Source organism: Mobula hypostoma, chromosome 1 (assembly GCF_963921235.1).
Source record: "Mobula hypostoma chromosome 1, sMobHyp1.1, whole genome shotgun sequence".
NCBI lineage: Eukaryota > Metazoa > Chordata > Chondrichthyes > Myliobatiformes > Myliobatidae > Mobula > Mobula hypostoma.
Window position 1 is genome coordinate 123,146,822 of NC_086097.1, and position 24,889 is coordinate 123,171,710.

At 42.2% G+C, this 24,889-nt stretch overlaps 1 protein-coding gene across 7 annotated transcripts in view; it reads right to left on the reverse strand.

Moving 5' to 3' along the window:
• The window catches only part of LOC134350204 (coiled-coil domain-containing protein 102A-like), a 657,542-nt gene that overhangs the window by 280,753 nt on the left and 351,900 nt on the right, over positions 1-24,889 (reverse strand). For all 7 annotated transcript variants that reach the window (XR_010018849.1, XR_010018848.1, XM_063055227.1 and 4 more), the window contains exon 7: positions 23,551-23,721. Coding sequence is in view for 5 of the 7 variants with exons in the window: in XM_063055227.1 (XP_062911297.1) it covers positions 23,551-23,721 (171 nt within the window). In the remaining 2 variants the exon portion in view is untranslated. The remainder of the gene's footprint in view (positions 1-23,550; positions 23,722-24,889) is intronic.

Sequence of the window (24,889 nt, forward strand, 5' to 3'; positions counted from 1 at the left end):
TTGAAATCGAACCCACTTCCATCGCTGGCGCTGGCAGCTCACTTCACACTTGCACCACCCTCTAAGTGAAGAAGATCCCCTCAGTCCAGAAAGACCTATTAACTTAACTTATGGAATGAGAGAGTTGTCCTTAAATGAATAGTTAATTGGCTAGAGTTGTGTTCTTTGGAGTTTAGAAGAAAAATAGTTGATCATATTTAAACATATAAAATCCTACAGGAGCCAACAGAGATGTCAAGAAGTTTCCACCACTGGAAGAGGGGACATAGTCAGAAGGTAGGAGAGTGGCCATTTAAAATTGAGATGCATGAGAATTTCTTCTCTCAGAGGGTGATGGATCTCTGGCATTCTCTTTCCCATAAGGCTGTGGGGGCTGGATCACTGTATTTGAAAAGGATGTATGATAGGAATAGCAGAAGAATTGAGGCCTGGATGATATTGAATCGCAGGACAGCTTGAGGAGAATTGGCTTATTCATCCCTATAAATGTCTAAAAAACATCAAACCATTGTCTCCCGTACCATCACCGCCCTTACCGACTCCGGAGACCTTCCAACCTCAGCCACTAAACTCATAATTCCCACACCCCGTACCGCTCGGTTTTACCTCCTCCCCAAGATCCACAAGCCTGACTGTCCCGGTAGACCGATAGTTTCTGCCTGCTCCTGTCCCACTGAACTTGTATCTGCCTACCTGGGCTCCATTTTGTCACCCATAGTTCAGTCCCTCCCCACCTACATCCGGGATACATCCCATGCCCTCCACCTCTTCAATAACTTCCAGTTCCCCGGCCCCAACCGCTTCAGTTTCACTTGGATGTCCAATCCCTATACACCTCCACTCCCCTTCAAGAAGGCCTCAAAGTCCTCCGCTACTTTCTGGATAATAGACCTCACCAGTTCCCCACCACCACTACCCTCCTCCGGTTGGTGGAACTGGTTCTCACACTCAATAACTTCTCTTTTGGCTCTTCCCACTTTCTTCAGACCAAGGGTGAAGCTATGGGAACTCGCATGGGCCCTAGCTATGCCTGCCTCTTCATTGGTTATGTGGAACAGTCTGTGCTCCAAACCTATTCTGGTACTGCTCCCCAACTTTTCCTTCGGTACATTGACGACTACATTGGTGCTGCTTCCTGCACCCATGCTGAGCTCACCAATTCTATCAACTTTACTTCTAACTTCCACCCAGCCCTCAAATTCACTTGGTCTATCTCAGACACTTCTCTCCCCTTTCTCGATCTCTCGGTCTCCATCTCTGGAGACAGACTGTCCACTGACATCTTCTACAAGCCCACTGACTCTCATAACTACCTCAACTATACCTCTTCCCACCCCGCCACATGCAAAAATGCCATTCCCTATTCCCAGTTCCTCCGTCCCCGCTGCATCTGCTCTGAGGATGAGGTTTTCCATTCCAGGACATCTCAAATGTCCTCTTTCTTTAAGGATCGTGGTTTCCCTTCTGCTGTCATCAATAATACCCTCACCCGCATCTCCTCCATTTCCTGCACTTTGGCTCTCACCCCATCCTCCTGCCACCACAACAGGGACAGAGTTCTCCTTGTCCTCACCTACCACCTCACCAGCCTCCGGATCCAGCACATTATCCTCCGCAACTTCCTCCATCTTCAACAGGACCCCACCACTAAGGACATCTTTCCCTCTCCACCGCTCTCCGCTTTCCACAGGGATCGGTCCCTCCACGACTCCCTGGTCCACACGTCCCGCCCCGCGGATCTCCCACCCGGCACTTGTCCCTGTAAGCGCAAGTGCTACACCTGTCCCTACACCTCCTCCCTTGCCACCATTCAGGGCCCCAAACAGTCCTTCCAAGTGAGGCAACACTTCACTTGTGAGTCTGTTGGGGTCATCTACTGCATCCAGTGCTCCCAGTGCGGCCTCCTCTACATCGGTGAAACCCGACGCAGATTGGGGGACTGCTTCATCGAGCACCTCTGCTCCGTCCGCCACAACAGACAGGATCTTCCAGTAGCCACCCACTTCAACTCTGCTTCCCATTCCCATTCAGATATGTCCATACATGGCCTCCTCTACTGCCATGATGAGGCTAAACTCAGGTTAGAGGAGCAGCACCTCATATACCATCTAGGTAGTCTCCAGCCTCTTGGTATGAACATGAATTCTCCAACTTCCGGTAATTCTCTTCCCCCCACCCCCCCATCCCTATGTCACTCTGCCCCCTCCCCCAGCTGCCTATCACCTCCCTCATGGTTCCGCCTCCTTCTACTACCCATTGTGTTTTCCCCTATTCCTTCTTCACCTTTCCTGCCTATCATCTCCCTGCTTCCCCTCCCCCACCCCTTTATCTTTACCCTTACTGGTTTTTCACCTGCAAGCTACCAGCCTTCGCCTTCCCACCCTCCCCCCACCTTCTTTATAGGGCCTCTGACCCTTCCCCCTACAGTCCTGACGAAGGGTTCCAGCCCGAAACGTCAACCGATCTTTTCCACGGATGCTGCCTGACCTGCTGAGTTCCTCCGGCGCGTTGTGAGTGTTGCTTTGACCCCAGCATCTGCAGATTATTTTGTGAGGAAGGTAGACAGATAGACGGACAGACAGGTAGGCAGAGAGACAAATATACATACAGATAGATGGATAGATAGACGGCAAGATAAAATTATGTTGTAGAGTCCTTGAAAGTGAGTCTATAGGTTGTGGAGTTAGTTGAGCTTTAAAGTGAGTTCTTGTGTTAGTGCTAAGAGATGTGTTGCCTTAGGCAGAAGTAGAGTGTTGAAAATGGATTAGCGGAAGCGTCTGAAGGTAAAACTGCCAGGGTACAGTCTTCAAGAAGTTTAACGGAGTTGGAAAACGAAAGAAAATGAATATTCTTAAGAAAACAATTGCTGCTCTGAGGAGGAATAATATGTCAGAGATATCAACTATTGAAACTGTATACTTTAAACGAAGGTAAAAAGAAATGCGATATTAAATTGTTTTATTTACTATAGTTCTCATTACATGTGGATTGAGATAAAGAATTACAATTATGAAGGGGAGGAATTTCACCTAGTTAGTCTAGCACTAACTGGAACACAGAAAGCAGACATTTCTTGAAACAAATTCAGAAGATTTTTCTTCAAACAGAACATAGCAAGAGCAGTGGTGCTGTACTCAGTTTTAGGAATTAACCAAAGCAAACTTAAGAGTGGTGGCAGCAAAACCTTTCGGAGGCAGCAATTATAATACTATTTGATTTTATATAACATTTCAACAATGGGATAAGGCCAATTATACCTGACTAAAGTATTTAAAAGAAAATGAGAAACAGCTACTTGAAGTTAAATGGGAGTCAAATTGTGGGAAAGTATTTGAAAACAAAATAGTGAAAGCAAAAATGGTCTTCCTAAATAGGGGAAGCTCACAAACCTAGGCCTTCATGGATGTTGGAAACATGGAAGGGGGTAAGGCAAACCAAAGGGAAACTTCTGACAAAAACCAACAGCATGCCACTACAGCAATTAGGAAAGCGAAAAGGGATAATGAAAAAAAAATTATACATGAATAAGTGAGGGAAAGAGGATAACAAAAGAAAGAGCAGGCACATTTGAGAGGAAAGCCATGGCCCGTGGAAGGTGAAAGACTTGCATGCTTCCAAATAATACTTTGCAGCTGTCTTCAAGAAGGTAAGGGGTCACATACAGTAGACCCCTACTCCTTTTACTCCTACTGTTCTCCTCACCAGCTCATCAACTCCCTCAGTCGTCCCTTTTCCCTTTCCTCCACGGTCTCTGATTAGTGTAAGTGTCAAAGGTTACAGGAAGAAGGCAGGAGAATGAGGTTGAGGGAGATATATAAAAAAAATCACCCATGATGGAATGGCGGAGTAGATGTGATGGGGCTCCTATGTCCTATAGTCCTATGGACTTTGTGGGTTCTGATGAGGTCAATATTGAACTTGCAGATTCTTCCACAAATGAGGCAAAATGTGCTTGATGGAATAGGCAGGTGAGATGATGCACTTTCAAATAAAGTCTCAAATGCTCCTTCTCCAAATTGTACCAGAAATTCCCAAGAATCAGAGGGAATGTTGATATTTTTCTTCTTTTTTATTTTATTTTTATTTGGATAAGGTATTCACAAGTATTATACAAACTTTTATTTTACATGTATAACCTTTTCCATTTTTTATAATATGTATAAATCTATAACTATTTATACATTCACACGTACACATTGAAATGATATAAAAAGTAATTAGGTGCTTAAATAGATAATTATGTGCAGTTGTAATTCCACTTTATTAGACTAAGAAATGATAATGGTTGTTAAAAAAAGTAATAACAGTGGTTGAATAATAATTTCCATGTATCTCTTCTGGTCCATTTCTTTCTGGTCCAAAATATTGTATGTAGCCCTATGTAACTTCCATCGTAGGTGTTTATATATTAACTCATTCATGTTTGCTCCTACCTACAAACATACTTATCCAATCCCTACGTACAAACGTACTTATTTACTTCATTTTATCATATTTTTTTCCTTTCCCAAATCTTTTCCTTTACTTGTGTTAATTTCCCATTTTCCAAAAAAGAACAGTAAACATTCGAACCAAGGGTGCTTACATTAACACTATTACTATGTTGATGAGGAAAGCAGTATAAACCATTAGGAGAGTCGTCTAAAGTCTGCTCACTCACTTTGGAGTTATGAACTCAATCCTTTTATTCCAAATTTGATAAAATTTTTCTTTTTGAATTCTCAGTGAGTAAGTCATCTTTTCCATTTTAAATATTTCCAAAATAATTTCATGCCAATCTTCTAATGTAGGTGATATCGGATTTAGCCACTTTCTGGTGATTGATTTCTTACTTGCCGCTAAAAGAGCCTGCAGAAGCTTTATATCTTTGTTCTGTTCCAAAAACAATACATGCTCCAAATAGAGAGTCTCAAAGTTCAGAGGTATCTGGGTCTTAAATACCTTAACTAATGTTCTGTGTATACCTTTCCAATATAAACTTAATTTAGGGCAATCTCAAAAAATATGGAAATGATTTGCCTCCTTGGAGCCACGCCTTCTCCAACACGCCAAGTTTGTGTCTTTATATTTTTCCTTGTATGGGGTCTTGATGTATCTTATAATATTTTTCTTACAATGTTCTCTCCAATTCAAAGAGTTAGTCGAAGACCACTGACAGCTGCATATTTTCCGCCAAGCCTCCTCTGAAAGTACCAACCCCGCTTCTTTCTCCCACTTCTCTTTAATATACAATGTGTTTTCATTTTTGGCATGAAAGAGGGCATTATTTAATTGATAAATTGATTTATTTGGTATTGAACTGTAAGCAAAATTCAGAATCTTGAAAAATTCTAATTCTACTGTTGGTAAGTTGTATATCTACAACTCTGGTTAACATAGTGTCATACTTGAAGGTACCTAAAAAAGTCATGTGTTCTAGGTCATGTTTGTCCTGCAGGGATTGAAAACTTCATAATACTCTTTTATGTGTGAATGAGAGGTAGGTTGTAAGACCTTTCTTTACCCATAGTTCAAATCTTTTATCTCCTCTGCTGGGAAGAAATTCGGTATCATATGGACACCATCTGAAAAGTTTTAATATGTTATTGATTCCACATGAATTAGCCACCTCTGCCATACTTTTAATGTGAGATTTATCCAGCTGTTTTTAAACTTTTCCAATTGGGCCATCAATCCTTTATCTGCTATTGAGGCCTGTAGAGGAAAACTGTCAACCAATCCAAATTCTATTTCCTTCCATCTAGCCTTATATTCCCTATTACACCAATATAACAGAGGGGTTATCTGTGAAGCAAAAAAATAATTTCTCCAGCAAGGAAGTGCCATACCTCCTCCTTCCTTCCCTAACTGTAAGGTGCTAAATCGGATTCTTGGTTTCTTTCCTTGCCAGATAAAGTGGGAAATCCATTTGTCTCATTCCCTGAATTGATTATCATCCACGTCCACAGGTAAAGTCCGGAAAAGATACAGTAACTGAGGGAGGATATTCATTTTTATGGTATTCATCCTTGAATTTAAACTTAAAAAGTGGTTAAGATTCCATCTATGTATATCTGCTTTTATCTCTGAAATTAATGGCCCATAATTTACCTGTGACAACGTTGAAAGATCCTTTGACAGGGTTATTCCTAAATATTTTAATGATTTAGCTTCCCACTTAAGATCATATGTATCCTGCAGTTTTTTGGATGTTGTATAATTTAGGGACATAACCTGTGTTTTCTTTACATTAATTTTATAACCTGATATTTTCCCAAACTCATCCAACAGTGTAAACAATCCTGTAAATGATTTTGCTAGTTTACTCAGATAGACTAAAACGTCATCTACGAATACCACCACCTTCTGTTCAATTCCTGCCACCTTGATACCCTTTACAATTTCGCTCTAGTTGGGCAAGAGGTTCAATATATATGCAAAAAAGAGAGGAGAAATTGGGCATCCCTGTCTATTTCCTCTCTCTAAAGTAAAGGAGTCTGAGAGGTCCCAATTTATCTTAATTTGAGCTGTAGGGCTGTCATATAAAGTCTGGATTACTTTAATAAACTTTTCTTGAAAGCCGAATCTTCTTAACACTCTGTATAGGAATACCCAACTAACTGAATCAAAAGCTTTCTCAGCATCTAATCCCACTACCATTGTCCCATTCTTAGTAACCTGTTCTAGTATGTGTAAAGTTCTCCTTACGTTGCCCTGAGTTTGTCTTTGTCGAATAAATCCAGTCTGATCTAAGTGGATGAGGCCAGGTAGAAGCTTTTGTAGTCTGTGCGCTAATAAAGATGTAAATAATATGTAATCCAAATTTTAAGAACGCTCACTGGCCAGTAATTACCACATTCTAGTTTATCTTTACCCTCTTTAGGAATAACTGAAATAATCCTATTTATTTCGGGGGAGAAGATGGCGGCGCAATGGCAGCACGTGCGGCCACTTCGGTGGTGATGTCTGTTATCTGTCAAGTAGGGGACTGTGCACAATCCTGATTTGATGGAGACAGACATGAAAGCATGGAGGAACATCTGGAAAACTTCTGAAATGCCCGCTTCACTGCCACTGCTACTGCATGGTATCCAGAATCTCAGGAGTTGAAGGACCCAAAATCTTCGGCTTTGCATGTTTCAACGGCCAGAGAGAGGTCAAAGGCGCTCGGGAGGCTGTATCGGAGAGGCTGGTCGGAAGCTCGAAGTTTCCGGACGGATGGACTCAGTGTCGGCTGTGGTTGGCTGTTTCCAAGGTATCGGCAAGTTGACGGTGCCTGGAGGTTTATGGCAGGGAGTTTCTCCCTTCTGCCGCCTATCGGGGACTCGGAAGTTGATCGACTCGGAACTTTGAGACTTTTTTTTTTACTGTGTCCATGGTCTGTTCTTCATCAAATTATGGTATTGCTTCACACTGCTGTAACTATATGTTATAGTTATGTGGTTCTGTCAGTGTTAATCTTTGGTCTGTCCTGTTTTCTGTGATATCACTCGGAGAAACATTGTATCATTTCTTAATGCATGTATGCATTTCTAAATGACAATAAAAGAGGACTGAGTGTTCTCATAGTCTAATCTAATCGCTTCTCTCCATGAAGGTGGAATTTCTCCTCTCTGTAAGATCCAATTGAAGGTGTTAAGTAATAATGGGGCTAACTGTGACTTCAGCGATTTGTACCACTCTGAGGTAAACCCATCAGAGCCTGGAGACTTTCTGGCCTTTAAACTAGAGATGGCCGCGTTCAGTTCTTTGGCAGTTACTGGTTCTAATTGGCATTCATTTTGTAAATCTGTGTGTTTGGGTAGATCTAAAGAATTCAGGAAAGTGTCTATATAAGGTTCATTGGAGGCCCAGGGTTGAGAGTATAGCCCTTGATAATATGTTTCAAAACTCTCTTGAATTTTCCCTATTGTACTCTCTGCAAGCTTTGTTTCTGGATTCTTTATTTTATGAATTGTACTGTCTGCTTGTTGATAATGTAATTTATATGCTAATAATCCAGCTGATTTATGTCCTACTTCATAATTCTTTTGTCTCAGGTAAAGAAATCTTCTTTGAGTTTCCAATGTATAAATATAATCAATTTCACTTTGCAATTTCTTAATTTCCTGTTTTAAATTAGAATTAATTTTGTTGCTCTCTACAACTTGAAGTTGTTTTAATTTTCCTTGAAGGTCTGCTAATCTTTGTGCATTGATTTTTTTCATGTGAGTGGTAATGGAAATAATTTTTCCTCTCAGTACAGCTTTCAATGTATCCCATAAGATCACTGGTGATGTTTCTCCCATGTCATTAAGGTCTAGGTATTCTTTGATTTCTTCCCTTAATCTCTCCATTACTTTCGGGTTATTGAGTATATGTGAATTTAACCTCCATAGTGTTTTCCTCATTTTCCTTTCCAGGATTGGAGACATAGAGACTGGGCTATGATCCAACAGATCAACTGTTGCAATATTACAGTCTTTTATCCTGAGTCTATCTATGTTAAATATAAAAAAAAGTCTATCCTTGAAAAACTGAATGAGGGAAAAAATAATGTGTATAGTCTTTACTAGCAGGGTGTAATTCCCTCCATACATCTACAGTTTGTATAATTCCCAACTCCTCCATCAATGAATTCACTTTCCTAGTCAGAGGTTTATTCTGAGTAACTGTTGTTGAAGAATCTAATGCAGGATTTAACCTAATATTATAATCCCCTCCACAGATTACTACCCCTTTAGAACTGACCATTAGGTCAAAAATGTGTCTATAGAATGACCATTCACAACCTGGTCGAGCATAAACATTCAACAATGTTATTTCAGTACCTTCTATTCTTCCTGTAATTTTTACAAATCGTCCATCCTTATCCTTAGTCTCTGAAATATGTTCATAATTAAGAGCACTTGATATTAAAGTAGCTACCCCTCTTTTGTGGCTCAATTTATATGATAAATAAAATACATGCTTAAAGCCCATTCTTTTTAATTTTGTATGTTTGGATTGGCTCATGTGTGTTTCCTGAAGGAAAGCTATTTGTGTCCTCTTTTTTTTCAATTTAGACATAATCTTATTTCTTTTAATTGGATTCAAAAACTCATTAACATTATAGGAAATTATTTTTACCAATAGAGAAAAAACACTCTCCTTTTCTAAACATACAGTAAGCAATCCCTTCTCAACAGTAAATCAGAATATAAAACCCCACCCTAGACATTTTTGAACGTATAACATTTGAAGATTTTCCCTGACTTCCGACAGTGAGGCCTGAGCACCGACCCGCCTCAGCTCGGAGGGATAACCTCTATCTTCACCCCGTGTTAGAGGGCCCTCCACAGTATGAACTATCATAGAGAATTCTCTTTTTATGTCTCCACCATATTGCTATCATTCAAGTTATTCCGTCTGGTTTATTTTCAGTTACCAGCTTTCATTTTACCTTTAAGTCCGATTTACTTTTTCCAGTCATTTCTCTTTAATTAATCTATACTCTCTGTAAGTTGGCATCTGAATATTTGCAGCTTTTCCTTGTAGTTTGACAATCTGGTTGGAGTGGAGCGTCCTCGCCACACTGGCTGCCACGACTTCTGCCGAATCCTCTCCAGTAACGGCTCCGGTTGGGTGATAACTTTTATGGGTAGTCCCCGGTCCGCCAGGTCCGACGTTGCCTCTTCCACTGTAGCGTAGGTTTTTGTCCCTTCATCGTAAAAGACTCTTAGCCGAGCTGGATACAGGGTCTGGAATCTGATGTTGTTTTCTTTCAGGACCCGCCATGCCTCCGCGTATTCCTTCCGTCTGGCAAGGATCCCTGGTGCGTAATCGTGGTCTAAACTGATTTTACAGTTGTTCCACATAAAGCTTTTCTTTTGTCATGCCTGTTTAAGCACCTCTTCCTTCGTTCTGTAACTGAGAAATCTGACTAGAATCGATCTGGACTGGGTGCCTGCCAGGAGCTGTGGTGCTAATGTGCAGTGGGCCCTTTCTATCTGTAGGTCTTTTGCGTCTGGTATGTCAAGGCTCTCTCTAAGCAGCTTCTCTACAAAGGGAATCACCAATCTGGGCTTACCTTCAACTCCTTCAGGAACTCCATAGATCCTCACATTTTCCCTTCTTGAGCGGCCGTCTTGGTCTATTAGCTTCCACTGGAGCTGCTCTTGTAGCTTTTAGCATTTCTGCTATCACTTCCTCTGCGTTTTGCAGCCTCTCCTCAGCCCCTATAATCCTCATTTCGGCTTCGTCTAACCTCAAATTAGTTTTTACTATTTCTCCTTTAATATCTTCCAGCTGTTTGTTGTTATCTTGTCGGAACTCACAAATCTCTCTGAGAATCAAAGTCAGATTCACTGATTCTTCCTCAATACCTCCATCCTGGCTAGCCATGGGGGAGCTAGGCCCCTTGTCTTGCTGTGTCTCTTTGTATTTATCAGCCTTCTGAGTGGACTTTTTATTCTTGTTCTTAGACATTATCCTTGCCCCTTTTATTGATATAGTTATACAATACTAACCGTTGGTCTAATTTCGACTTTGGGGCAGTTTACCTTCTTTCTTGTCGAGAGACCTCTCCCTACGCCGCCATTCCCTTGATGACCCGGAAGGCCTCCCCGGGAATGTTGATACTTTTCAAGGTTTTGAGCATTTGTACGGCGAGCAGTTCAAGAAAGACGTGATGAAGATAGAAAAGTAGCAGAACAAATTCACAAGGATGGGGAGGCACAATAGCGTAGCGGTTAGTGTAAGACTATTATAGCACCAGTGACTGGGGTTCCAGTCCCACTGCTGCCTGCAAGAAGTATGAATGTTCTCCCTGTAATAACATGAGTTTCCTCCAGGTGCTCTGGTTTTCTGTCAAAGATGTATGGGTTAGCAGGTTAATTGGTTGCATGGGTGTAATTAGGAGGCATGGGTACTTTGGGACGGTAGGGTCTCTAACCGTGCTGTATATGACAAGATGCTGCACTTGATGCTACCAAACAAGATAAGAGACCATTGTATTACAGGAAGGATACAAGCATGGATGGAAGATTGGCTGACTGGCAGGAGGCAAGGAGTGAGAATAGAGGGGGCCTTTTCTGGCTGGCTGCTTATGTTCAATGGGGATTGGTTTTGGGACAGCTTCTTTTCATATTGTAAGTCAATGATTTGAACAACGTCGTAAATCAGCACGTTGTTTGTTATGTTTCCTCTCTCGCTGTGAAGTGCAGACACCTCTTTTTCCCTTTGGGGGGGAGGAGAGAGAGAGAGAGCGCGGGGAAGCGCCTGTGGTATGTCGAACTACCGGGTGAACGAGTAGTCTTTGGGGTACTGCAAGTCTGTGTTTTTATTGATGCTTTGCTGCACACTTGAGTGCTCGGTGGGGGGGGGGGCGCCGATGCTTTTTTGCTGGTGGGGAGGGGGGTCATTGCTTTGCTGCTGCTTGTGCATGGGAAGGGGGAGCTGGGGGGCTTTGGGGTTCTAACACTTAACTATCATTCATTCTTTGGGGCACTTCTCTGTTTTCATGGATGTTTGAGAAGAAAAAGAATTTCAGGATGTATATTGTATATATTTCTCTGACATTAAATGTACCTATTGAAACAAAATTGATGGAATACATTGGGCCGAATAGCCTAATTTGCTCCTATATCTTATTATTTTACATTCTTATGGTATCTCTAAATTAGATAAAATTATGATTGGAGGGCATGTTGGAAAGAGAGATTAAATAGGCTGGTTCTGTTTTCCTTGAAGCAAAGGAGACTGAGAGGTGACATGATAGAAGTATGTCAAATTATCAGAGCCCCAAATAGGATAGAATCAGATCCCCCTGGTAGGGGTGTCTAGGACGAGAGGGCACAGGTTTAAGGTGAGGGGGAGGAGCTTTAAAGGGGATCTGAGGGTTAGATTTTTATCACAAGGAGATAGTATATAGAATGAGCTGCAAGGGGAGGTGGTGAAGACAGCGGTAGTAACAAATTTAAGAGCGATATGGACTGGTACTTGGATAAACAGGGCATAGAGACGTAGGGAATTAATGGCACATGTATGGGATAAAAATAGAGGGCTATGTAGGATGGAAGGGTTAGATTGATCCTAGAATAGGTTAAAAACTTGGCACAACTTCATGGGCTGATGAACCTGTACCAGGCTGTAATACTCTTCTATGTCCTAAAGCAACCAATTAGGATTAGTATAGACTGGCATGATAGTCGGTGGGCTGATGGGCCTGTTTCTATGTTCTCGATGCTCTCTGTCCACAAGGGGTCACTGATATTTATTCCTGTGAATTTCGAGTATTTTGGGTGTTGAAAACAGAGTTGATGGGGCATGGGGATAATGTCCTTCCAGACAGTGGCGTGAATCAAACCCCAATCAGACAGACGGTTGCTGTGCCTTCCCAGCTACGTCACCATGTCACCCTCACAGTCCTATATTATGACACAGTATTGAGTTCTAGTAATTATATAACAAAATTAATTTCTATTATTGATGAAATCACAATGTATAATTTTACCACTAAAAACATAGTAAGAAGATTGTTTAGGGTTTATTTACAAATATATGGCAGTTTATATTGTGATGGCAACAACTGGAAAATTATTATTCAAATCAACACAGGATGATTGAGTAGAATGCCAAATCCGAATTCACTGTCCTAATCTGATGGTATGTGCTTCAACATCTCCTTCCGGATAATTGCACAGGTTTGATAGCAGCTTGATATCAGATTATGTACCCAGCCAGGCATGATTGGAGTTACAGTATAAGTTCATGAAACTCAATTATCTCCTTTCCTCCTGCTACAATTTGGTTTAAGATACTCAGGGGAGCTATATCCAAACATCCTTTGTCCTTTCATTGCTTAGGTTAGTCCAGTTTCAATGTCAATGCATGTCCAAGTCTGATGGGATCAATATTATAAACACAAGAGATCCTGCAGATGCTGAAAATCCCAAGTAACACACAAAATGCTGGAGGAACTCAACAGGTCAGGCAGCATCTATGGAGAGGAATAAAGAGCTGATGTTTTGGGCAGTGATCCTTCATCAGGACGGAATTAGTATTATATGTTTTCCTGTCAAGTTTGAACCTTGCAGTTCTTGAGTTTGAAGGTACACTGCAGCATGTAACTTTTAATTTAAATCTAAGCTAACCTTTTCAGTATTAATTTTAAAAGTTAGAAATTCTGCACTTAGCAAAAGAAAATTTAAATTTGCAATTAAATTTCAGTATTTAGGGAGAAATACACCACAATAAGTCAGACTGCCTTTCTCAGCCCGATTAGCTTGCAAGGGAAAGGAAAGGTCAAATTTTAGAAATTGCTTTAAGCAGTCTGCTTTCTCAGAGGAATGTACTGTATTTACCAATGAAATAAGCCTACAGAGGTGGTTAATTTGTTAACAATGTATAAAAACATAAAAGACTGAGCTGAAAAAACTAATTACTTTCCTTGTATTTAAAACATCAATTAGTCAATATTTCCACCTCACATCATTCAAGTCTTTTAATGCAACAATCTGTGATATCAGCTTTACCATTATGATAATCTCACATTCAATATCTTTGTCTCAGAGGAAGAAATATTTGTGCATGGTATAATTTTGTCCTTGCTGAAAAGAAATTAACTACACGACAGTTGCCTTTCATCACTAAACACTAATTTTAAATGTAAATTATTTCATCAAAGGCTACTTGTATCATTAATAAAGATTTCCCCAAAGGTCCTTTGCAACCATCACTACATTGCTCTTCATTTTAACTGGTATCTCTTTCATCTGGCCTTCTGGGGGATGCTGGCAGTGAGTTGCCTCATGAGTAATTATGAGAGCTGAAATCAATCAGCTTTGATACCGAGAAAGGGCAAAAAAAGCAACTTTATGATTAAATTAACACGCTGACTTTGGCTCTTTGTGGGAATGGGACCTGCTCTCGGATTCGCAAGTCCAGGATCTCAAGGCTCTGGATAGAGGCTGATCAGGGGTGGGTGTCACAACAGGAGACCCGTGTGTCATCGGGGGAGTCAAAATATCCATCGTGTGCCTGGTGACCCGGGATCTTTGCAATCTTCAGGCACAGAGCTCGAAAAAAGCAACACAGCGGACTTTTAACATCGTAAACCAGCGAGTTGTTTGTTATGTCTCCCCACTCGCTGGGAAAACGGAGACACCTCTTTCTCCCTTTTTAGGGAGAGAGAGAACCTGCGGTATGTCGAATACCGGTCTTTGGGGTAACTGCAAGTCTGTGTCTTTGCTCACGATTGAGTGCTCGGTGTGGTGCCAATGCTTTTTTTGCCGGTTTTGGGAGGGGGGATTATTGTTCGCTGCCATTTACGTGCAGGAGGGGGGAGCTGGGGGGGACTTTGGGGTTCTTTGGGGCACTCCTCTGTTTTTGTGGATGGCTGCAAAGAAAAAGCATTTCAGTATGTATATTGTATACGTTTCTCTGACATTAAATTGTGCCTTTGAACCTTTGAAATTTTGACCAAATTCAGGAAAATATGCTGAGGGGGGGCAGATTATAAAACATTATGGTAGGTCTAACCAGAATGACATTCCCCAACCTTAAATAATGTCCATAGTGTGCCAACTTGTGATGGTTTCCTATATTTTATAAAGTTCTAATTATTCAAACAATTCAATTTATTTTTGAAGTGTTTGCTTCTACTGATGTCAGAAAATATCACACATGGGTCTCCGATACTTAACTGAAGGTTGGAACTGAAGCAGGAGACACTGTGTGTAATGACAACTAATTTTTGGGAAGGGTACAAAGAAAGATTAAAGATAAGCTTTATTGGTCACACATAAATCCAAACATACAGTAAAATGCATTGTAACAGCAAATCAAATCAGCGAGGATTGTTCTGGGCAGTCTTCAAGCGCCGCCACGTCTCCAGTGCCCACATAGCATGCCCAAAACTCACCATCCCTAGCTCGTCTGTCTTTGAAATGTGGGGTGAAAGTGGGGTCAACTGGAAGAAACCCACGCAGTCACAGGGAGAAAGTACAACCTCCTTTGCTGAAGTCCAAACTTACAGCTGGCATAGTGAAGCAATGTGCTAACCACCTGCAAGTCCAGCATTGGCCTCATCAGCTACCTCAGAACCCACGAAGGACATAAGACCACAAGACACAGGACCAGAGTTAGGCCATTCAGCCCATCAAGTCTGCTCCACTATTCAATCATGTCTGATTTATTATCCCCCTTAACCCTATTCAATACCTGACTCCACTTCAAAAGTAATTTATTATCAATTTAGTGATTTGAGACATCTTAACAATGTGAAGAGCACATTATTGAAAATTCTTGCAAACCAAACTGAAAATTTGAAACTTTGAATTAGTGTGCCATGTTCTGTTGTTGTGACAATCATCCTACCTCTGTTGATTGAGTATCCTGAAATTCCATGATATGATTTATTGAATTTTTGCTATTACAAACAGTAAATTGTCCTTTTGAATTCATTTCATTAGTGTATGGGGTGTCCAGGGAAGGGTATCGCATAAAGACCATAAGACATAGGAGCAGAATTAGGCCATTTGGCCCATCAAATCTTCTCCACCATTCCATCATGACTGATTTATTAACCCTCTTAACCACATTCTCCCCATAACCTTAGACATACTTATTAATTAAGAACCTGTCAACCTCTACTTTAAATATACCCAATGACCTGGCAAAGAATTCCACAGATTAGATTAGATTCAACTTCACTGTCATTGTGCTGAGTACAGATACAAAGACCAATGAAATGCAGTTAGCATCTGACCAGAATTGCAAAGAATAGTGTTATTTACAAAATAACTGCGAATAAAAAGTAAGTGCTACAGCACACAAATATAAAAGTACTGAGACAGTACAATATGGGTGCAATACTGCTTAGCGCTGTGATGTGAGGTTCAGCAGGGTCACAGCCTCAGGGAAGAAGCTCTTCCTGTGCCTGCTGGTGCGGGAGCGGAGGCTTCTGTAGTGCCTACCAGATGGGAAGAGAGTAAAAAGTCCATGGTTAAGGTGAGATGAATCCTTGATAATGCTTTTCGCCCTGCCCAGGCAGCGCATATGGTAGATGTTCTCAATGGTGGGCAATTGGGTGCCAATAATCTGTTGGGCAGTTTTCACCACACGCTGGAGTGCTTTGTGATCCGATACGGGACAATTGCCATACCACACTGAGATGCAGTTGGTGAGTATGCTCTCAATGGTACAGCGGTAAATGTTCGTCAGTATCCTGGGACAGAGGTGAGCTTTCTTCATGCTCCGCAGGAAATAAAGGCGCTGTTGTGCCTTTTTTATCAGGATGGAGGAGTTCAGGGACCAGGTGAGATCCTCGGAAATGTGGACACCAAGGAATTTGAATCTTGATACATGCTCCACTACAGCTCCGTTGATGTAGATGGGGACCTGAATGTGCCTACTAGCAGGCCAGAAGTCCACAATGATCTCCTTGGTCTTCTGGGTGTTAAGGGCCAGATTGCTGTCAGCACACCACGTGGCCAGGTGCTGGACCTCGTCCCTGTAGGCCGTCTCATCATCCACTCTGATCATCAGACCAACCACCGTGGTGTCGTTGGAGAACTTGGTTATGGAGTTAAAACCATGTACAGTCATAGGTGAAAAGGGAGTACAGAAGAGGGCTCAGCACACAGCCTTAAGGCATGCCTTTACTGCTGTTTGACGAAATAAATTCTTCCTCATCTCTGTTCTAAAGAGATGTCCTTGTATTCTGAGGCTGTGCCCTCTGCTCCTAGACTCCCCCACTATTGGAAACATCCTCTCCATGCCCACTCTATTTAAGGACTTCCAATATTCAGTATTCAAATATTCAATTTGAAGACCCTGATCTGGAATTACACTCTGACTTTGATTCTTTGCGGGAATGGGACCTGCTCTCAGGGCCTCACAACCAGCCATTTTTCGATATGCCAAGCACTAGACTAGAGCGCCTTCAGGGTATCGGATTTTTCGTGGCTTGGGAGGTGGTTGGACTCAAGGCTGGTGCCACCGACGATGACTGATTTGTTGCGGGAGAGCAAGAAAGACTGGAAGCAGCAGGCTTGCTGCTGGCTGTCTGCCCAGAGGCACAGAGCTCGGAAAAAGTGACACAACAGACTTTTAACATCATAAATCAGCGAGATGTTTTGTTATGTCTCCCCTCTCGCTATGAAATGGGGACATCTCTTTTTCCCTTATTAGGGAGAGAGAGAGAGCCTGTGGTATGTCGAATACCGGGTGAACGAGTAGTCTTTGGGGTCCTGCAAGCCTGTGTCTTTATTGTTGCTTTGCTGCATGCTTGAGGGCTGGGGGGGGGGGCCGATGTTTTTTTGCTGGTGGAGGAGGGCGGATCGTTGCTTCGCTTCCGTGTGGGAGGGGGGAGCTGGTGGGGAGCTTCGGGGTTCTAACATTTAACTGTCATTCATTCTTTGGGGCACTCCTCTGCTTTCGTGGATGTTTCGAAGAAAAAGAATTTCAGGACATATATTGTATATATTTCTCTGACATTAAATAGACCTATTGATTTCAATGAGAAACCCCTCATTCTTCTAAACTCCAACAAGTTCATGCCTAGAACCATCAACCGTTCTTCATAAATTAACCCTGTCATTCACAGGATCGTTCTCTGGAACCTCCTCTGAACCCTCGCCAACTCTAGGGCATCACTTCTCAAATAAGGGGCACAAAACTGCTCACATTGGTCTGACCAATGTCTTCTAAAGTCTCAGCATTCCATCCATGCTTTTATATTCTGGTCCTCCTGAAATGAGTTCTAACATTGCATTTGCCTGAGTATAATTCCTTTGTAAGATTAGATGGCGAGCTGTTCTTGGTGTCCTAATCAATATTTACTGCTCAGAGGCAATCCCTAAAGCAGATTATTAGCTCATTATTGTGTTATTGCTTGTGAGAGCTTTGTTATGTAGAAATTGTTTACCGCGTTTCCAATATTCTAATATGACTCCACTTCACCGAATACTGCAGAACAAAAATACCGCACTTGCTGGAAACCTGAGAAAAAAAAACACACTGAGCATGCCAGACAGACAGACAGCTTCTATGAAGAGAGAAACAAAGAGTTATTGTTTTAAATCAGAGCTTCATTGAATGTAAAGTGCTTTGGTATATTCCAAAGTCATGAAAAGCACAGTAAAATACAAATTTTTCCTTTCCTAGTTTATTAAAATGCAAACACTGGGACTTTATTATATACCTCCTGTACCTAATGAAATGGCCAGTAAGTGTATGTTAACACGAGGGTCCCAGCTATGCCTGCCTTTTTGTTGGCTTTGTGGAACAATCCATGTTCCAAGCCTATACTGGTATCTGTCCCCCACTTTTCCTTTGCTACATCGATGACTGTATTGGTGCTGCTTCCTGCACACATGCTGAGCTCGTTGACTTTATTAACTTTACCTCCAACTTTCACCCTGCCCTCAAGTTTAACTGGTCCATTTCCGACACCTCCCTCCCTTTTCTTGATTTTTCCATCTCTATCTCTGGAGACAGCTTATCAACTGATGTCTACTATAAGCCTACGGACTCTCACAGCTACCTGGACTATTCCTCTTCCCACCTTGTATCTTGCAAAAACGCCATCCCCTTCTCGCAATTCCTCCGTCTCCACCGCATCTGCTCTCAGGATGAGGCTTTTCATTCCAGGATGAAGCAGATGTCCTCCTTTTTTAAGGAAAGGGGTTTCCCTTCCTCCACCATCAACTCTGCTCCCAAATGCATCTCTCCCATTTTACGCACATCTGCTTTCACCCCATCTTCCTGCCACCCCACTAGGAATAGGGTTCCCCTTGTCCTCACCTACCACCCCACCAGCCTCCGGGTCCAACATATAATTCTCCGTAACTTCCGCCACCTCCAACGGGATCCCACCACTAAGCACACCTTTCCCTCCCAACTTTCTGCTTTCCGCAGGTATCGCTCACTACACAACTCTCTTGTCCATTCGTCCCCCCCATCCCTTCCCCCGATCTCCCTCCCGGCACTTATCCTTGTAAGTGGAACAAGTGCTACACATGCCCTTACACTTCCTCCCTCACCATCATTCAGGGCCCCAGACAGTCCTTCCAGGTGAGGCAACACTTCACCTGTGAGTCGGCTGGGGTGATATACTGCATCTGGCGCTCCCGATGCAGCCTTCTATATATTGGTGAGACCCGACGCAGGCTGGGAGACCATTTAGCTGAACACCTATGCTCTGTCCGCCAGAGAAAGCAGGATCTCCCAGTGGCCACACATTTTAATTCCATGTCCCACTCCCATTCTGATATTTCTATCCACGGCCTCCTCTACTGTCAAGATGAAGCCACACTCAGGTTGGAGGAACAACACCTTATATTCCGTCTGGGTAGCCTCCAACCTGATGGCTTGAACATTGGCTTCTCTAACTTCCGCTAATGCCCCACCTCCCCCCGTACCCCATCCACTATTTATTTTTATACACACGTTTTCTCTCTCTCTCCTTTTTCTCTCTCTGTCCCTCAGACTGTACCCCATGCCCATCCTCTGGGTTTTCCCCCCCTCCCCCTTTTCGTTCTCCCTGGGCCTCCTGTCCCATGATCCTCTCATATCCCTTTTGCCAATCAACTTTCCGGCTCTTGGCTCCATCCCTCCTCCTCCTGTTTTCTCCTATCATTTCAGATCTCCCCCTCCCCCTCCCACATTCAAATCTCTGTGTGTGAGTGTATGTTCATGGTCTTCTGCTGCTGTAGTCCATCCACTTCAAATTGTGACGTGTTGTGCCTTCTGCATACCAGTGATGTAACGCGTGATTATTTGAGTTACTGCCACCGTCCTGTCAGCTTGAACCTGTCTGGCTATTCTCCACTGCCCTCTCACGTCAACGAGGCATTTTCACCCACAGAACTGCTGCTCAATAAATTTTTTTTTTCTCACCATTCTCTCTAAACTCTAGAGACTATTATGCATGAGATTTCCAGGAGATCTGCAGTTTCTGAGATACTATACTCAAATCACTCTGCCTGGCACCAACGATCATTCCACAGTGATAGTCACTTAGATCACACGTCTTCCCCATTCTGATGTTTGATCTGAACAACAACTGAACCTCTTGACGATGTCTGCATACTTTTATGCATTGAGTTTCTATCACATGATTGGCTGATTAGATATTTGCATTAATGAGGTATACACTACTTAGTTTGGTTGCTGGGGGTGCTTATCATTTAAATATCCTCAATGACTTGCTGTGGTACAATCCATACAGTATTTATGTAGCATTTGCAAAGTTCATGCCATGCAGTCCAAAAGAATGGCTACCAATCAAACAAACAGTCTTACTCTGGATGATACAAGACTGATTGAGCATTATCATAGCCACCCCCATCCAGGTATGTGACAAGTATTCCATCACACACCTAAATGAATTAGTGTAGATGTTTTCTTGGAACCAGCAGATGAACAAATCATTGCAAAGTCTCCAGCTTCCCTTGTGGTTACAGTACAAAAGCAGATGTGAAGTTCTGCTCATTGGGCACTCCCAGTTTTTTGAAGGTCAAACACAAAACCATACTGGAGCAGTTGAAGATTAGATGAGATGCCCAAGCTTTGCAATCCAGATTCTTTGGTTTCTTTCAAACGCTGCAATAGGGAAATTTTATCAAGCATTACCTGAAGAAAATTAGAGTATTCCTCAAACTGTAAAAATGTTGAATCTCAAATTTGGCCTTATGGATCATATGCAAATGAGTAAGCAATGAGAACAGTTGCTGAAGAGCGAGTCGGAAGTTCAGAAGTCTGGAAGTTGAGGCCCGTTGGCCGGAGCTGAGTCTGTGAATCTCTGCAAGTCCACTGGGGATGTTGAAGCCCAATGTCTGCATGTCCAAGCCTGAATCCAAGTCTAGGGGAGGCTGGAAGCCAAAGAAGACAGCCTGTGCTGGCGTTGGAAGACTGTTAATGTGTGCAGATGGAAGGAAGGAACGTGGTTTGTTTTGTTGCTTGTATTCTGTGGTTGTTCTGCCGAGCATAGGAGACAAGCTATGTTGGTGCTGGAATGTGTGGCAACACTACGGGCTGCCCCAGCGCATCCTCAGGTGTGTTGGTTATAAACACAAACCAAAGCATTTCACTGCAGGCTTTAAAATGCATGCAACAAATAAATCTGAACCTTTAATTCAGAATCTTAAAAATGCTGAGGTAATGTTTATGGCCATAACATTTCACTTCCTAAAGCCTTTTGTCTACATTTACTACAGGTTAAGTAATCCTTATTCGAAATTCCAAAATCTGAAAATCTCCAGAGGTCTGTGATGCACAGGTCTCTACACACCACAGACGGTTCTGAGAAGTGACCTCACATATGTAATGAACAGAAGTTAATGAGAAGTCGTAAAAGACACCGCACAAAGTAAAAAATGAAGCTGTCAAATATGTCGAAGAGGACTTAGTGCTTTCCGGTATATATGAGGAATAAACTCTTTTCGAGCATCCAGCTGGGTACAGGTATTGATTATACCCAACGTTTCAATGATCAACTCTGCCATCTTCTTCAAGGACAATAAAGCATTGGTTATCATCATTACCTGTACCCAGCTGGGAAGCCCAAGGAGAGTTTATTCGTCTCAAACATATATTGAAAAAGTGGTTTAGTCAGCGTCGCAGTGAACATATGCTGCTTAACGGTATACTGATCATGAAGCATGTAAAAAACTCTGATAACAAACTGAAAATTGAAGGTAAGTGTGAATAACCAGCAGGCTGGTTGCAGAAATTTAAGAAAAGGCAGGGCATTACATTTTTAAAGATTTGTGGTGATAAAGCATCTGCTGATCACAAACCAGCGGAGAAATTAATTTATAAGTTTGCCAAGATTGTCGCTAATGAAAATCTAGCCTGCTGAATGGCTGCATCAGTGCACATGTGTGATGAACAAGACTGTAAGACAAAGACTGCTTACTGGTAGCACATAAATTCAGAGTCAGAAATGGCAACGATCCCAAGCTATCGCATTATATATTCCAAAATCCAAAATATCTGAAATCCGAAACACTTCTAGCCCCAAGCATTTTGGATAAGGGGTACTCAACCTGTATTATTGCCTATTTCCCACCCAGAGGTGATATTTCAGTAGATGCTATCAGATGTTAGTACTCTATAGCACTCTCCATAATGACTCAGATCTTCTATTTAGAACCTAGCAGTTTTGCCTTGAGCTACCATCTTTCTCGTAACTGGTAGGAAGTACAATAAACTTAATGACATGCAGAACTCCCAGTTCTCCATTCAGCCAGTCCTGAGCCAGCTAGATTCCATTAGCCATAGAGTGATAGAGAACTACAGCACAGAACCAGGCCCTACAGCCTGTCTAGTCCATGCTAAACAGTTTTTCAGCATAATCCCATCAACCTGCAGCTAGAATGTTGCCCTCCTTATCCCTCCCATTCATATACCTATCCAAACCTTTCTTAATTGTTGTAGTTGAACCGGTATCCACCACTTCCACTGGCAGCTCGCTCCAAACTCGCACAACTCTATGACTGAAGAAGTCTCCCCCTCAGATTCCCCTTAAATATCTCACCTATCGCCCTAAACCTAATCTCATCCAATCTCAGGGGAAAAAGCCTGCATGTATTTACCCTATCTATACCCCTCATAATTTTGTATATCGCGATAAAATCACACCCTCATTCTTCCATGCTAGCTCAGATCTTCAAGTCCTAGCAACATCTGCGTAAACTTTTCTGTATTCTTTATGCTTATTGATATCTTTCCTGTAGGTAGATGACCCAAAAAAGCATACAATACTCCAAATTCGGCCTCACCAACATCTTACACAACTTCAACATAACATCCCACCTCAATGCTTTGATTTATGAAGGCCATTGTGCCAAAAGTTCTCTTTACAATTCTAGCCTACCGTGACATCATGACATCACTTTCAGGGAATTATGGATTTGTATTCCCAGACCCCTTTGTTCTACCGCACACCTCAGTGCCCTGCCATTCACTGTGCAAGTCTGACCTGGTTTGTCCAGCCAAAGAGCAACTTAGCTGCATTCAATCCATTTGCCATTTTTCAGCCCATTTTTCCAGCTGCTTTAGATTACGTTGAAGCCTTTGAGAGCCTTCCTGGCTGTTCACAATACCCCTAATCTTGTTGTCATCTGCAAATTTGCGAATCCGGTTTATCACATAATCATCCAGATCGTTGATATAGATAACAAGTAACAATGGACCCGGCACAGATCCTGGCAGCACACCACTAGTCACAGGCCTCCAGTCAGAGAGAGACAACCATATACTACCACTCTCTGTCTTCTTCCACTAAACCAATGCTGAATCCAATTTACTACTTCATTCTGAATGCCAAGAGCTTTAAGCTTCTGGACTAACGTCCCATGTGGAAATGGACCATGTCACATTCAGTTAATGTTTCACATTCAGTATCTTGTTACCGTGTCACATTCAGTATCTTGTGAAACCTGGTGGTGAGTGACTAAGAGTCACAAGGTTGTCTGAGTCTGAAATTGCTGTACACGCAAGTTGGAGTTGGAACAATTTAACCCAAACTGTGTCACCTAATAACACAAAATCATTATCCAAATATATAAAAATGTTGACATTCTAACACCAGCTATGTCCACATACCTCATCTTCTGTTTGTGCCAGCTCTTTCTTCAGTTCTTCCACACGCAGTCTTAACTTCTTCACCTCAGATTCATGCTGCTCTACCCTCCTATTGGAATGAGTAAGTTCTGCCATTTTCTCTTGATATTGCTTCTTCAGTTTATTGAGGGCATGCCGAAGGTCAGACAGCTCCTAGAATTACAAAAAAAAACTTATGAACGTAATACTTAGAAATCCAAACAGGGTCCAATGACACTGACTTCACCACCGATGTTCACCACAAAGGTTTCCAAGAAAATGGCAGGAAATTTTGCACCTTTTCACAACAGGTGGTGAGTATATGGATTGAGCTGCCAGGGTAAGTGCTGGAAGTAGGTACAATTACAATGTTTAAAAGATACTTAGGTACGTGGGTGGGAATGTTTACAGGCATATGAGCCAAATGCCGGCAAATGGGACTACCTCAGGTAGGCAGCTCGGTCAGCATGCACAAGTTGGGACAGAGGGTCTGCTTCCATATTGTCTCACTCCATTGGAGTGGGTCCAAAGGAGGTTTATGAGAATTATCATGGGCTGAAAGGGTTAATGTGCTGTATGAAGAGTATTTGATAGCTCTGGGCATGTATTTGCTGGAGTTTAGTGGGGGTGGCAGAAAAGGCCAAGATCTCATTGAAACCTATTGAATATTGAAAGGCCTAGATAGAGTGGACACGGAGAGGATGTCTCCTATAGTGGGTGAGTCTAGGACCAGACAGCAAACCTCAGAATAGAAGAATGTCCCTTTATAACAGAGATGAGGAAGAATTTCTTCAGCCAGAGTGTGATGAATCTGTGGAATTCGTTGGCACAGACAGCTGAGGAGGGCAAGTCATTGGGTATATTTAAAGTGGAGGTTGATAAGTTCTTGATTAGTAAGCGCATTCATTGTAGGGTACAGGGAGGAAATGAGGAGAGTGGGGTTGAGAGGAGTAATAAATCAGACATGGTGGAATAATGGAGCAGACTCGATGGACAAATGGCCTAATTCTGTTCCTATGGCTTATGGTTTTATGATGTATGACTTTAAATAACAACAAAGGCTCAGTATTAAGAGTATTCAATTTTGCTTTTTTTCTACCACGTTGATCAAGAATCCATCAATTTCTTTTTTTTCATCTTTATGTTTGGCTCAGTTGGCAACATTAATACCAATATGGGGGTCCATGTTCCATTTCAAGACCACTACATAATCTAAGAAATTTTTGCATTATACTAAGGAAGTGCTGCATTGACTGAGGCGTAATAAAATATTCATCTAAGCCTGCCTTTCTCTTCAGGTGGAGCATTGCCCTACAAAGAGGCCATGAAGTCGGGCTCAGTA